At 45.1% G+C, this 15,224-nt stretch overlaps 1 protein-coding gene across 11 annotated transcripts in view; it reads left to right on the top strand.

Annotated features, from left to right (window-relative positions):
- Positions 1 to 15,224, top strand: part of LOC118360259 (rho GTPase-activating protein 39-like) — a 161,128-nt gene that overhangs the window by 123,374 nt on the left and 22,530 nt on the right. For all 11 annotated transcript variants that reach the window (XM_052481697.1, XM_052481698.1, XM_052481699.1 and 8 more), the window contains 2 exons: positions 7,348 to 7,975; positions 8,413 to 8,505. In XM_052481697.1, coding sequence (XP_052337657.1) covers positions 7,348 to 7,975; positions 8,413 to 8,505 — 721 coding nt within the window. The remainder of the gene's footprint in view (positions 1 to 7,347; positions 7,976 to 8,412; positions 8,506 to 15,224) is intronic.

Genomic DNA, 15,224 nt, shown 5'->3' on the forward strand with positions numbered 1-15,224 from the left:
TAGTCCCAGTCTAGTCAAGAACAGAGTAGTCCCAGTCTAGTCAAGAACAGAGTAGTCCCAGTCTAGTCAAGAACAGAGTAGTCCCAGTCCAGTCAGGAACAGTGTAGTCCCAGTCCAGTCAGGAACAGTGTAGTCCCAGTCTAGTCAAGAACAGAGTAGTCCCAGTCTAGTCAAGAACAGAGTAGTCCCAGTCCAGTCAGGAACAGAGTAGTCCCAGTCCAGTCAGGAACAGAGTAGTCCCAGTCCAGTCAGGAACAGAGTAGTCCCAGTCCAGAGTAGTCCCAGTCCAGTCAGGAACAGAGTAGTCCCAGTCCAGTCAGGAACAGAGTAGTCCCAGTCCAGAGTAGTCCCAGTCCAGTCAGGAACAGAGTAGTCCCAGTCCAGAGTAGTCCCAGTCTAGTCAAGAACAGAGTAGTCCCAGTCTAGTCAGGAACAGAGTAGTCCCAGTCCAGAGAAGTCCCAGTCCAGTCAGGAACAGAGTAGTCCCAGTCCAGTCAGGAACAGAGTAGTCCCAGTCCAGAGTAGTCCCAGTCTAGTCAGGAACAGAGTAGTCCCAGTCCAGTCCTGCAACTATTACAAAGGCACCAGAGTGTTACATATAAAAATGCTGTACTCTCTGGATCACTGGGTATAATGTGTTGGAACTGGATCACTGGGTATAATGTGTTGGAACTGGATCACTGGGTATAATGTGTTGGAACTGGATCACTGGGTATAATGTGTTGGAACTGGATCACTGGGTATAATGTGTTGGAACTGGATCACTGGGTATAATGTGTTGGAACTGGATCACTGGGTATAATGTGTTGGAACTGGATCACTGGGTATAATGTGTTGGAACTGGATCACTGGGTATAATGTGTTGGAACTGGATCACTGGGTATAATGTGTTGGAACTGGATCACTGGGTATAATGTGTTGGAACTGGATCACTGGGTATAATGTGTTGGAACTGGATCACTGGGTATAATGTGTTGGAACTGGATCACTGGGTATAATGTGTTGGAACTGGATCACTGGGTATAATGTGTTGGAACTGGATCACTGGGTATAATGTGTTGGAACTGGATCACTGGGTATAATGTGTTGGAACTGGATCACTGGGTATAATGTGTTGGAACTGGATCACTGGGTTTAATGTGTTGGAACTGGATCACTGGGTATAATGTATTGGAACTGGATCACTGGGTTTAATGTGTTGGAACTGGATCACTGGGTTTAATGTGTTGGAACTGGATCACTGGGTATAATGTGTTGGAATGGGATCACTGGGTATAATGTGTTGGAACTGGATCACTAGGTATAATGTGTTGGAACTGGATCACATACATTCTGGATGTACAGTACTTCTACTTCTAAATTGTAGACTCTCCTTGAGGACTTTTACTGGGTATGAGTGTACTTATGTCTCGGGGTAGTAAATGTCCAATCAGAGGTTGAGTTACTGACTGTTATTGACAGCAAAAGCCATCCTGAATGGCCTCAAATCCTCAGAGCTGATATCAGTTTTGTCTTGTGGATGTATGCGTGGTCTGTGGTGTGCATTTATCATGTTCTCAAATGTGCTCCTATATGAAACGCCTACCTTATGCATATGAATACTCCAGGCTCATGTTGAAATACATTGGGGCAGAGTCGTTTCACTGTTCATTGTCAGATCTGTAGGAGAGTAACTTGGCAGATGCTGCCTATGCTCTGCAACGAGACTGGGGCTGAGGCTGTGTGTGGGTTGAAATGGCCTGACTGAAATGTGGTTCAGGCCCTCAGAAGCCATATCATTCACTGCAGTATATGAACACCCATGGAAATGACTCTTCCAAAGGCCTTCAGTAAAAAGGCCTATCTGAAATTGAAAAATGAAGGGTGTCCTTAATTACCAGACATCAGCAATTAGCAGGGTCTGTAATAGGGCTTATTTTATCAAACCATAATATAAAAACGAACACAATTAATCAGGATTTATTTGAACACACTTTGTGGGCAATGTGGCGTTAAGAGTCTGTATTTTTGTCGTAACTTTGCCATTCTCTCGTCTGTAAGACCTGCCATTGTCGCTGGCTGGATGTGTCTGTTTTGAAGGTACCCCAGCCTGCCATTCAGAGTCAGGAAACGTTAATGTCCTCAAAGAGGTCATTCATCTTGCAGCAGTCATAAAACATATAACATGCAACTTCAATTAGCACTGAGGTGTGACGTGAGAGGTGTCAAAGTCCTTGAGCCCAACAATGGCAGGACAGTTTCACAGCCCCCCCCCCAACCAAACACAGCCCTTTGAAGCCCCCTCTTTTCAGATGTCATTACAACACACTACCCTCTGGATGTAGACAATGACAAGGCACAAAAAGAGTACAAAAAAAGCTCCTTATGGAATATCAAGAGACACTTTTTTTGCTGACTATTATAAAAATGGGAACATAAACAACTTAATATTCCACACAGACCATCCCCTGGCATGGCGCAGTGCTATATTAACACACTACACCTCTGTTAAGAGGGGAGGTATTAGCGATAGGTGGAAACTCGGGATACTAGAAAACAAGGACTCTTGAGTCAGCCAATGTCAACCTGTACAAGTCTAGAACAGAACCGAGTGCTGAATGATGACATGTGACAACCCATTAGAGAACTGGCCACCCCCCTGCAGAGAAGCCAGCAGAACTACTCACCTCAGCTCCTGACAAAAGTCTCGACACAACAGCAGAACAGTCCACCCCAGACCTTGACCATGGCCTTGACATCACAGCAGAACAGACAAATGAAAAACCACCAAGCCGCCCTGGTAGCCCTCCTGACAACCCCCCCACACCCATTGAGAACATATGCAAGCCACAGATTGTACTCCTTATGGACTCAAACAGGAAATATATATACAAGAAAATGTACTTTTTCCCAAACACACAGTGTCTAAACTCTGGTGTCCAAACACCCAGCGCGCGCTAGACCTTCTGTCTGAGGACCAACTAGGGTCACCCAGCCACATAATAATACACACAGGCACAAACCACCTGAGAGCACAGCAGGAAAGGATGGCCACAGCACTGAAGGGAGTGATTGAAAAAGCTTCTTCTACTTTACCCAACGCACAAGTGGTTATCTCCACCCTGCTACCACGAAAAGACTTCCACCCTGCTACCATACAGCGGGTAAACAAAAGTATTTTCCGTGACTGTGCCTCAAAGCCCAGTGTCTACCTGACCCACCACTCCATCCTGGACTTACAACCAAGTCCACCGACACAACGCAGCAGTGCCCACCTTTGCCCAGACACTAAAGGACATCACCCTCAACCGCTGCCCCAGCACCTCATTGTCAACAGACACTCCACCCAGACCAGTCGAGACACTCTCCCAGACCTGCGGGAGCCCCCCTGCCGAGAGGACCTACATCCAGACCACAGCACCACCAGCCACACCCCCACCCCAACCAATCAACACCCCCCTCAACCATGCCCACACACCATTTAGAACACCTCAGATCAGACCTATGCCACTCCTGCCCACCCCATGCACCCCACCCCCGCAAAGAGGGCCTCAACATGGAAGTCACACATACGCCCAGGCCGTGAGCAGGCAAACAGGGCCAACCCCCACTCTTACACTAGCCCAAGTCAATGGCATGACCCAGAAGCTCAGCAGGCTCTGCTCACACTTACTGGCCTGAAGCCAAACCACACGACTAACATTGGACACATTATGGAACACAAAGCCATCACTAACTCATCCTGGAATATCCGAGGCCTGAGGTCATCTGCCTTTGGCTTAAAGAGCAGGAACCTGGACTTCACCAAAGAAATCAGAAATTCAGACTGTCACCCTACAAGAAACAGTTTAGAGGAGATGGACCCACTGGTTTCCCTCTAGGTGACAGAGAGCTGGTAGTCCCATCCACCAAACTACCAGGTGTGAAACAGGGAAGGGACTCAGGGGGTATGCTAATTTGGTATAGAGCAGACCTAACTCACGCTATTAAATTAATCAAAACAGGGACATTCTTCATCTGGCTAGAAATTCAAAGGAAATTATCTTAACAGAGAAAAATGTCCTTATGTGTGCTACCTATATCCCCCCACTAGAATCCCCATACTTTAATGAAGACAGCTTCTCCATCCTGGAGGGGGAAATCAATCATTTCCAGACCTAGGGACATGTACTAGTCTGTGGTGACCTAAATGCCAGAACTGGACAAGAACCTGACACCTTCAGCACACAGGGGGCCAACCACCTGCCTGGAGGTGACAGCATTCCCTCCCTCATATGCCCCCCTAGACACAACTATGACAACATTACCAACAAAAACGGGTCACAACTCCTGCAGCTCCGTCACATGCTGGGTATGTACATAGTCAATGGTAGACTTCAAGGGGGCTCCTATAGTGGGTACATGGCAGTAGTACTGTAGACTACTTTATCACTGACCTCAACCCAGAGTCTCTCAGAACGTTTACAGTCAGCCCACTGACACCCCTATCAGACCACAGAAAAATCACAGTCTACTTGAACAGAGCAATACTCAATCATCAAAGCCAAAGGAACTGAATAATATCAAGAAATGCTATAGATGGAAGGAAAGGAGTGTGGAAACCTACCAAAAAATAATTAGACAACAACTAATTCCGTCCCTTTTAGACCATTTCCTGGACAAAACATTTCACTGTAATAGTGAAGGTGTAAACTTGGCAGTTTCTCATCTTCCCTATCAAATCAAAAAAATCCAACAATGACAGAAAATTTTATGAAGAATGCAAAAACCTAAGAAAGAATTTGAGAAACCTATCCAACCAAAAACATAGAGACCCAGACAACCTGAGCCTACGCCTTTTGTGGAAATGCTGTTTTGGCCTGATTGGGTCTTAGTGGAGCTTAGCTCCAGACCTGCTGAGGGGGTTCAGATTGGAAAGCTTTGGGCCTGAGCTGTGGACAAATACACCAGTTGTACATCTGATCAACGGTCCACATGTTTCGCCATGCTGCAAGGATTACTACACTATAGAAAAGATTATCATGCCGCTTTTGTTTTTCATAAGACCACATTATGAAGCCCTTACTACATAGACATATGTCTTTTCCAGCTGCTATCCCCGGTCCCTACCCACACATCTCTGTCAGAACAATAATGTAAAGCCTGATATATAAGAGATCAGATCTCCTCTTAACAGATCTGCTTGACTTCTACAGCATTATATTGTAAATATGAGGTCATATGAGTATGAATGTAAAAGCCCATCTTTCAAGGTTATTGTTGGTTATATTACTGTTTGTTCTTCTTTAGGCCATGTAATTGAGTTTGAAAAAGCCTTTGGTAAAACATTAGTGTTGGTTCAGAGGCAAACTCACTATTAATGTGATTGTGATGAATTACCTGGATGTTCTAAAGGGAGAACAATGTTGGCCGTTTGGGATTTGATGTGATTCATTTCATAAAGGGAACAAATCAAACTCATGTTATTAGATTTGTGAAAGTATAGTGAACACAATTCTAAATGCAACATGTAAAGTGTTGGTGCAATGTTTCATGAGCTGAAATAAAAGATCCCAGAAATGTTCCTCACGCACAAACAGCTTATTTCGCTCAAATATTGTGCACAAAACATTGCTGTTAGTGAGCATTACTCATTTGCCAAGATAATAAATCCACCAAACAGGTGTGGCATATCAATAAACTGATTAAACAATATTATCATTACACAGGTGCACCTTGTGCTGGGGGAAACAAAAGGCCACTCTAAAATGTGCAATTTTGTCACATGCTAATGATTTGCTAATGTCAAAGTTGGGACTTTCCAGCAACTTCACACAGTCATTGAAGAGGATTGGGACAACATCTTTTACATTGTTGCATGTTGTGTATATATTTTTGTTCAGTGTAGTTTAATTTGTATTTGGCAAAGGGCCCGTGGCAGTGGAAGTGTTTTGGGGCGATGGGATGGAAGCAGCCAGAGGAAGGCTACAGAGAGTGGGGGATGGAAGGGAAGCAGCCAGAGGAAGGCTACAGAGAGTGGGGGATGGAAGGGAAGCAGCCAGAGGAAGGCTACAGAGAGTGGGGGATGGAAGCAGCCAGAGGAAGGCTACAGAGAGTGGGGGATGGAAGCAGCCAGAGGAAGGCTACAGAGAGTGGGGGATGGAAGCAGCCAGAGGAAGGCTACAGAGAGTGGGGATGGAAGGAAGCCAGAGGAAGGCTACAGAGAGTGGGGGTGGAAGCAGCCAGAGGGGATGGAAGCAGCCAGAGGAAGGCTACAGAGAGTGGGGGATGGAAGGCCAGAGGAAGCAGAGAGTGGGGGATGGAAGCAGCCAGAGGAAGGCTACAGAGAGTGGGGGATGGAAGGGAAGCAGCCAGAGGAAGGCTACAGAGAGTGGGGGATGGAAGGGAAGCAGCCAGAGGAAGGCTACAGAGAGTGGGGGATGGAAGGGAAGCAGCCAGAGGAAGACTACAGAGACTGGGGGATGGAAGGGAAGCAGACAGAGGAAGGCTACAGAGAGTGGGGGATGGAAGGGAAGCAGCCAGAGGAAGGCTACAGAGAGTGGGGGATGGAAGGGAAGCAGCCAGAGGAAGGCTACAGAGAGTGGGGGATGGAAGGGAAGCAGCCAGAGGAAGACTACAGAGAGTGGGAGATGGAAGCAGCCAGAGGAAGGCTACAGAGAGTGGGGGATGGAAGGGAAGCAGCCAGAGGTAGACTACATAGAGTGGGGGATGGAAGCAGCCAGAGGAAGGCTACAGAGAGTGGGGGATGGAAGGGAAGCAGCCAGAGGTAGACTACATAGAGTGGGGGATGGAAGCAGCCAGAGGAAGGCTACAGAGAGTGGGGGATGGAAGCAGCCAGAGGAAGGCTACAGAGAGTGGGGGATGGAAGCAGCCAGAGGAAGGCTACAGAGAGTGGGGGATGGAAGCAGCCAGAGGAAGGCTACAGAGAGTGGGGGATGGAAGCAGCCAGAGGAAGGCTACAGAGAGTGGGGGTGGAAGCAGCCAGGGGAAGGCTACAGAGAGTTGGGGATGGTTGTTATGTTACCATATATGTGTTTAGATGTGAAAGCCACACTGGGTCACCTATTTCTAGAGTGTGATCTGCATGAATGATTCCAGATTCTACTCTGTTAACGCTTTAGGGGACATTAGTAAATTGATCCTACAGTACGAACACACACACACACACACACACACACACACACACACACACACACACACACACACACACACACACACACACACACACACCATAATTCACATGCTCAATGTACTGTATGTTTACAGAATTAGACACGTGCCATCAACAGACAGTAATTCACATATGATTCCAGCTGTAGCGTTTATGTCTATGCCTTGCTAAATCTCCCTCTGGATCTTCTTCTTCAGGCAGGAACACTGGACTCCAAGGCCCAGTCGGAGATCTCGTCACAAGGCGGAGGTAATGGACACAGGGGCACCCCTCATGGAGTGAAAGTGACTGGAGACAGGAGGGGAGGTGGGGGAGGAGGAGGCGGCAGTGTGGGATACCAGTACCCTTACACCACCCTCTGCAAACCTCCTCCAGACACCAACATGGTGGACTGGGCCAGTAAGAACCTGAACCTTCACACGCAGGGCCTGTTCCGCCGCCGCGTCTCCATCGCCAACATGCTCTCCTGGAACAGAGGCTCCATCAAGAAGCCCATGCTGATCACCAGCGACCGCACCGTCAAGAAGGAGGCCTGTGAGATGTTCAAGCTGATTCAGGGCTACATGGGGGACCGTCCGGCCCGGCTTGAGCGCCGTCACACCGCCCTGCTGGTGGTCACTAAGTGCTGGGGAATGCAGGCCCTGAGGGATGAGCTGTACGTCCAGCTGGTCAGACAGACCACTGACAACCTGAGCCTGAGGAGCCTGGAGGCCGGCTGGGAATTCATGGCCATCAGCCTGTCCTTCTTCTCCCCCTCGCCCAAGTTCAGAAGCTACCTTGAGGGGTACATCCAGACACACCTGGAGCCCTCCAACGACAAGAAGAGTGAGTGGCAAAACTGCTTCTATTGATAAAAATGTTTGTACTATTTATATACAGTACATCTATGGATTATGGGTTGGTGAAGGTTGTTTTCCTGTAGCTGGTGGTTTTGAAACATGATTTATTTGTTTGATTAGACTTGGGTGCATCCAGAGGTGTGTTTATGTATCCGGTATTCCCGTGAGTTCAAAAACAGACAGTTGATATTGGTTTTCCAGCTATTATTATCTGGGATTCGGGCCAGATCAAACAGGATGCAGCACTGGAAAAGTGAGACCAAAAAAAAAATGGAGTGGGAGCAGGGTCAAAGTTGAGAGAGCCCAGCACAAAACACCATCATCTGTTTTTCAGACCTAGACACTGGGGAGAGCGTTATTGCGACAAATCTTTAATCAAAAGAACATTTTGTCTTTCCGTCCTCCTCACCACTTCATTTACAGTCATGCAGCACATTATGGAACAACAGGACATGAAGACCAAGAAGAATTCAAAGTCCCGGAAGAAGAGGAAGCAGAACAACGAGGAAGAGGAGGGTGAGTTTCACTACAGTAACACTTGTTCACTACATTAACACTTGTTCACTACATTAACACTTGTTCACTACAGTAACACTTGTTCACTACATTAACACTTGTTCACTACAGTAACACTTGTTCACTACAGTAACACTTGTTCACTATATTAACACTTGTTCACTATATTAACACTTGTTCACTACAGTAACACTTGTTCACTACATTAACACTTGTTCACTACAGTAACACTTGTTCACTACAGTAACACTTGTTCACTATATTAACACTTGTTCACTACATTAACACTTGTTCACTACAGTAACACTTGTTCACTACAGTAACACTTGTTCACTACAGTAACACTTGTTCACTACAGTAACACTTGTTCACTACATTAACACTTGTTCACTACATTAACACTTGTTCACTACAGTAACACTTGTTTACTACAGTAACACTTGTTCACTACATTAACACTTGTTCACTACAGTAACACTTGTTCACTACAGTAACACTTGTTCACTACAGTAACACTTGTTCACTACATTAACACTTGTTCACTACAGTAACACTTGTTCACTACATTAACACTTGTTCACTACATTAACACTTACATTTCACTACATTAACACTTGTTCACTACATTAACACTTGTTCACTACATTAACACTTGTTCACTACAGTTCAACACACTTGTTCACTACAGTAACACTTGTTCACTACAGTAACACTTGTTCACTACATTAACACTTGTTCACTACATTAACACTTGTTCACTACAGTAACACTTGTTCACTACAGTAACACTTGTTCACTACATTAACACTTGTTCACTACATTAACACTTGTTCACTACAGTAACACTTGTTCACTACAGTAACACTTGTTCACTACATTAACACTTGTTCACTACATTAACACTTGTTCACTACATTAACACTTGTTCACTACAGTAACACTTGTTCACTACAGTAACACTTGTTCACTACAGTAACACTTGTTCACTACATTAACACTTGTTCACTACAGTAACACTTGTTCACTACATTAACACTTGTTCACTACAGTAACACTTGTTCACTACAGTAACACTTGTTCACTACATTAACACTTGTTCATTCACAGAAGGAAAAAGAGGGAGGAATAACAGTTGAATTGCATTTATTTGGGTGAAAAACATTAGCAGTTACAAGTATTAATTAAAACACTTCCAAAGTAGCCATCTTACAGCCGGCAGACAGACATTCACAGAAAATATTAACCTATGATCACACTTTATGTGGATAGTCCGGATTTTCCATTAGTAGATGCTCCACATATAGTTTGTTGGTAGTCATGCCATCTGTTGATAAGCAACTGGTTGCTAAGGTTACGGTTAGGTTTGAATAAGAGTTGGAGTAAAAGTTTAGATTAAGTGTTAGGGTTAAGTTTATGGTTAGGATAAGGGTTAAGCTCAGGGTTAGCGCTAAGGTTAGATTAAGTGTTAGGTTTAGGGTTAAGTTTATGGTTAGGATAAGGGTTAAGGTCAGGGTTAGCACTAAGGTTAGATTAAGTGTTAGGGTTAAGTTTATGTTAGGATAAGGGTTAAGGTCAGGGTTAGCGCTAAGGTTAGATTAAGTGTTAGGGTTAAGTTTGTGGTTAGGATAAGGGTTAAGGTCAGGGTTAGCGCTAAGGTTACTTAGTTATTTGAAATGTTACTGATAGTCTGTACCAACGTATGTTTCTTTCTATATGAGATTGACAATTGAAGGAGTTGCACACATTTACATCAGTACTAGACTCTTTAAATGAGATTAGCAGAACCACACAAAGGAGCCTCGAGGAACAAAAGCTGGGGTAACATGTTTCCCTCTGTGCTTTATCTCTGTTGCCCAGCTGGGCAGGCTGGCAAACACACACACTGCCAGGCAGGGATTAGCAGGCAGATAGCCATGTTATAGGAGTGATCATCCCTGACCCGGTCTCCTCCTAACCCTCTGGCCTAAAGAGCATTAGTAATGCTGTCCAGGCCATGGCTGAGGGGACCTCTCTGTAGAGTGAGAGGAGACACCACCTTCATATAATCAATAAGAGACACCACTACCTGGACTCAATAAGAGACACCACTATATAGACTCAATAAGAGACACCACTACCTTGACTCAATAAGAGACACCACTACCTGGACTCAATAAGAGACACCACTACCTAGACTCAATAAGAGACACCACCTTGCTGGACTCAATAAGAGACACCACTACGTAGACTAAATAAGAGACACCACCTTGCTAGACTCAATAACAGACACCACCTTGCTAGACTCAATAAGAGACACCACTACATAGACTAAATAAGAGACACCACCTTGCTAGACTCAATAACAGACACCACCTTGCTAGACTCAATAAGAGACACCACTACATAGACTCAATAAGAGACACCACCTTGCTAGGCTCAATAAGAGACACCACCTTGCTAGACTCAATAAGAGACACCACCTTGCTAGACTCAATAAGATACACCACTTCGTAGACTCAATAAGAGACACCACCTTGCTAGACTCAATAAGAGACACCACCTTGCTAGACTCAATAAGATACACCACTTCGTAGACTCAATAACAGACACCACCTTGCTAGACTCAATAAGAGACACCACTACGTAGACTCAATAACAGACACCACCATCCTCACATACTGTGCATATAGCAGAACCCCTAAAAATATTTGTCACATGCCTTGTAAACAACAGCTGTGGACTAACAGTGAAATGCTTACTTAAGGGCCCTTCTCAACAATGCATAGAGAAAGAAAATAGAGAGATAATAGAAAAGTAAAACAAGTAATAATAAATACACAATGAGTCATGCATGATAACTTGGCTTTATACACGGGGTACCAGTACTGAGTTGATATGCAGGGGTACCAGTACTGAGTTGATATGCAGGGGTACCAGTACTGAGTTGATGTGCAGGGGTACCAGTACTGAGTTGATATGCAGGGGTACCAGTACTGAGTTGATATGCAGGGGTATCAGTACTGAGTTGATATGCAGGGGTACCAGTACTGAGTTGATATGCAGGGGTACCAGTACTGAGTTGATATGCAGGGGTACCAGTACTGAGTTGATATGCAGGGGTACCAGTACTGAGTTGATATGCAGGGGTACCAGTACTGAGTTGATATGCAGGGTACCAGTACTGAGTTGATATGCAGGGTACCAGTACTGAGTTGATATGCAGGGTACCAGTACTGAGTTGATATGCAGGGGTATCAGTACTGAGTTGATATGCAGGGTACCAGTACTGAGTTGATATGCAGGGGTACCAGTACTGAGTTGATATGCAGGGGTACCAGTACTGAGTTGATATGCAGGGTACCAGTACTGAGTTGATATGCAGGGGTACCAGTACTGAGTTGATATGCAGGGGTACCAGTACTGACAGGGGTACCAGTACTGAGTTGATATGCAGGGGTACCAGTACTGAGTTGATATGCAGGGGTACCAGTACTGAGTTGATATGCAGGGGTACCAGTACTGAGTTGATATGCAGGGGTACCAGTACTGAGTTGATATGCAGGGTACCAGTACTGAGTTGATATGCAGGGGTACCAGTACTGAGTTGATATGCAGGGGTACCAGTACTGAGTTGATATGCAGGGGTACCAGTACTGAGTTGATATGCAGGGTACCAGTACTGAGTTGATATGCAGGGGTACCAGTACTGAGTTGATATGCAGGGGTACCAGTACTGAGTTGATATGCAGGGAGTACCAGTACTGAGTTGATATGCAGGGGTACCAGTACTGAGTTGATATGCAGGGTACCAGTACTGAGTTGATATGCAGGGGTACCAGTACTGAGTTGATATGCAGGGGTACCAGTACTGAGTTGATATGCAGGGGTACCAGTACTGAGTTGATATGCAGGGGTACCAGTACTGAGTTGATATGCAGTGGTACCAGTACTGAGGTGATATGCAGGGGTACCAGTACTGAGTTGATATGCAGTGGTACCAGTACTGAGTTGATATGCAGGGGTACCAGTACTGAGTTGATATGCAGGGGGTACCAGTACTGAGTATATGCAGGGGTACCAGTACTGAGTTGATATGCAGGGGTACCAGTACTGAGTTGATATGCAGGGGTACCAGTTGATATGCAGGGGTACCAGTACTGTAGAGTTGATATGCAGTGGTACCAGTACTGAGTTGATATGCAGTGGTACCAGTACTGAGTTGATATGCAGGGGTACCAGTACTGAGTTGATATTCAGGGGTACCAGTACTGAGTTGATATGCAGGGTACCAGTACTGAGTTGATATGCAGTGGTACCAGTACTGAGTTGATATGCAGTGGTACCAGTACTGAGTTGATATGCAGTGGTACCAGTACTGAGTTGATATGCAGGGGTACCAGTACTGAGTTGATATGCATATACTGAGGGCAGGGGTACCAGTACTGAGTTGATATGCAGGGGTACCAGTACTGAGTTGATATGCAGGAGTACCAGTACTGAGTTGATATGCAGGGGTACCAGTACTGAGTTGATATGCAGTGGTACCAGTACTGAGTTGATATGCAGTGGTACCAGTACTGAGTTGATATGCAGTGGTACCAGTACTGAGTTGATATGCAGGGGTACCAGTACTGAGTTGATATGCAGGGGTACCAGTACTGAGTTGATATGCAGTGGTACCAGTACTGAGTTGATATGCAGGGGTACCAGTACTGAGTTGATATGCAGGGGTACCAGTACTGAGTTGATATGCAGTGGTACCAGTACTGAGTTGATATGCAGGGGTACCAGGTCATTGAGGTAGATACAGTAGGTACATATAAACAGGAATAAAGTGATAGATAATAAACAGCAGCAGCAGTGTATGTAATGAGTCAAAAAAAGTTAATGCAAAAAGGGTCAATGCAGGTAGTTAAATAGTTAACCAGTAGCTACCCAGACTAACTGTTTAACAGTCTCATGGCTTGGGGGTAGAAGCTGTTCATGGTCACGCAGTCGTGGTTGAAGAGTGAGTACAGGAGGGAACTAAGCACACACCCGTGAGGGGCCCCAGTGTTGAGGGTCAGTGTGGCAGATGTGTTGTTGCCTACCCTTACTACCTGTGGGCGTCCTGTCAGGAAGTCTAGGATCCAGTTGCAGATGGAGGTGTTTAGTCCCAGGGTCCTGAGCTTGATGGTGTTGAACACTGAGCTGTAATCAATTAACAGCATTCTCACATAGGTGTTCCTTTTGTCCAGGTGGGAAAGGGCAGTGTGGAGTGCAATAGAGATTGTGTCATCTGTGGATCTGTTGTGGCAGTATGCGAATTAGAGTGGGCCCAGGGTTTCTGGGATGATGGTGTGGATGTGAGCCTTTCAAAGCATTCCACGGCTATACATAAAGCAGTAGCTGTTTGTTATAAAGTAGCTGTTAGGTAAGTGAGTGTATTTCCTACCTCAAACCACTGCTACTTTCTGTAATGGTTCTACAGCTAGAGTCTCTCTCAGGATGGTCAGTGACAGTCTCGTACAGTGGTGGAAAAAGGGCCCAGTTATCATACTGTAGTAAACGTAAAGATACCTTAATAGAAAATGACTCAAGTAAAAGTGAAAGTCACCCAGTAAAATGGTACTTGAGTAAAAGTCTAAAAGTATTTGCTTTAAAATATATATTAAGTATTAAATGTAAATATAATTTCTAAAATATACTTAAGTATCAAAAGTAAATGTAAAAGTATGAATAATTGAACATTTCTTATATTAATCCAACCAGACAGCCTCATTTTCTTGTTTTTTAAATGTACAGCTAGCCAGGGGCACGCTCCAACACTAAGATATAATTTACAAATGAAGCATGTGCTTAGTGAGTCCGCCAGATCAGAGGCAGTAGGGACCATTTTCCTGTCCTACTAAGCATTCAAAATGTAACACGTAGTTTTCGGACAAATTCAGTGCATATAGTTGATTTTATTGAACACATAGGCTGTGTCTATATATGGAAAAATACACATTTAAAAAGGTTAACCAATCTATTGGTTGAAAGAAAAGAACACTCTTGGTCGACCAATTTTATTTGATTTTAGTCAGGGACAGCCCTAGTGCGTTCATTTGAACAATCAGATGGCTCCTCACAGCTCTGTCCCAGCATCTTTTCTGGTCTCATGATGCTGCATTGTGCCCTGAGGCCAAACACACTGCGTCTACCACACCAAGACCAAGACCCAGACTGACACCACATCACATCGCACAGTCCTCCCCAGCCCTGCTACCAGCTGTACCAGTACTGTGACAGAGAGAGTCCCAGGCCCAGCTCCAGGATGACATGCCTTGGGGGAGGCATTTTAAATCCATGTGTTGTTTAAAGCACTAACAGCACAAGGTAGATTGGTCTTACTGCTGTTCAAATGTACACACACGTGTATCTGAAATGCAGCCGTACACATCAACAACCGTCACTTTATATAATAACACAAGAAAGAGATGCTCCCCACTAGGACGTGTGTCTGAAATACAGCCGTAGCTGCAGTAGGCCTACACATAATCTATGCCTACCAACACTCACAGACCAGCAGACAGGATGCTCCCCACTAGGACGTGTGTCTGAAATACAGCCGTAGCTGCAGTAGGCCTACACATAATCTATGCCTACCAACACTCACAGACCAGCAGACAGGATGCTCCCCACTAGGACGTGTGTCTGAAATACAGCCAGTAGCTGCCTACCAACACTCACAGTGCTCCCCAGGCCTAGCACATAATCTA

This window comes from Oncorhynchus keta, chromosome 27 (assembly GCF_023373465.1).
Source record: "Oncorhynchus keta strain PuntledgeMale-10-30-2019 chromosome 27, Oket_V2, whole genome shotgun sequence".
Taxonomy (NCBI): Eukaryota; Metazoa; Chordata; class Actinopteri; order Salmoniformes; family Salmonidae; genus Oncorhynchus; species Oncorhynchus keta.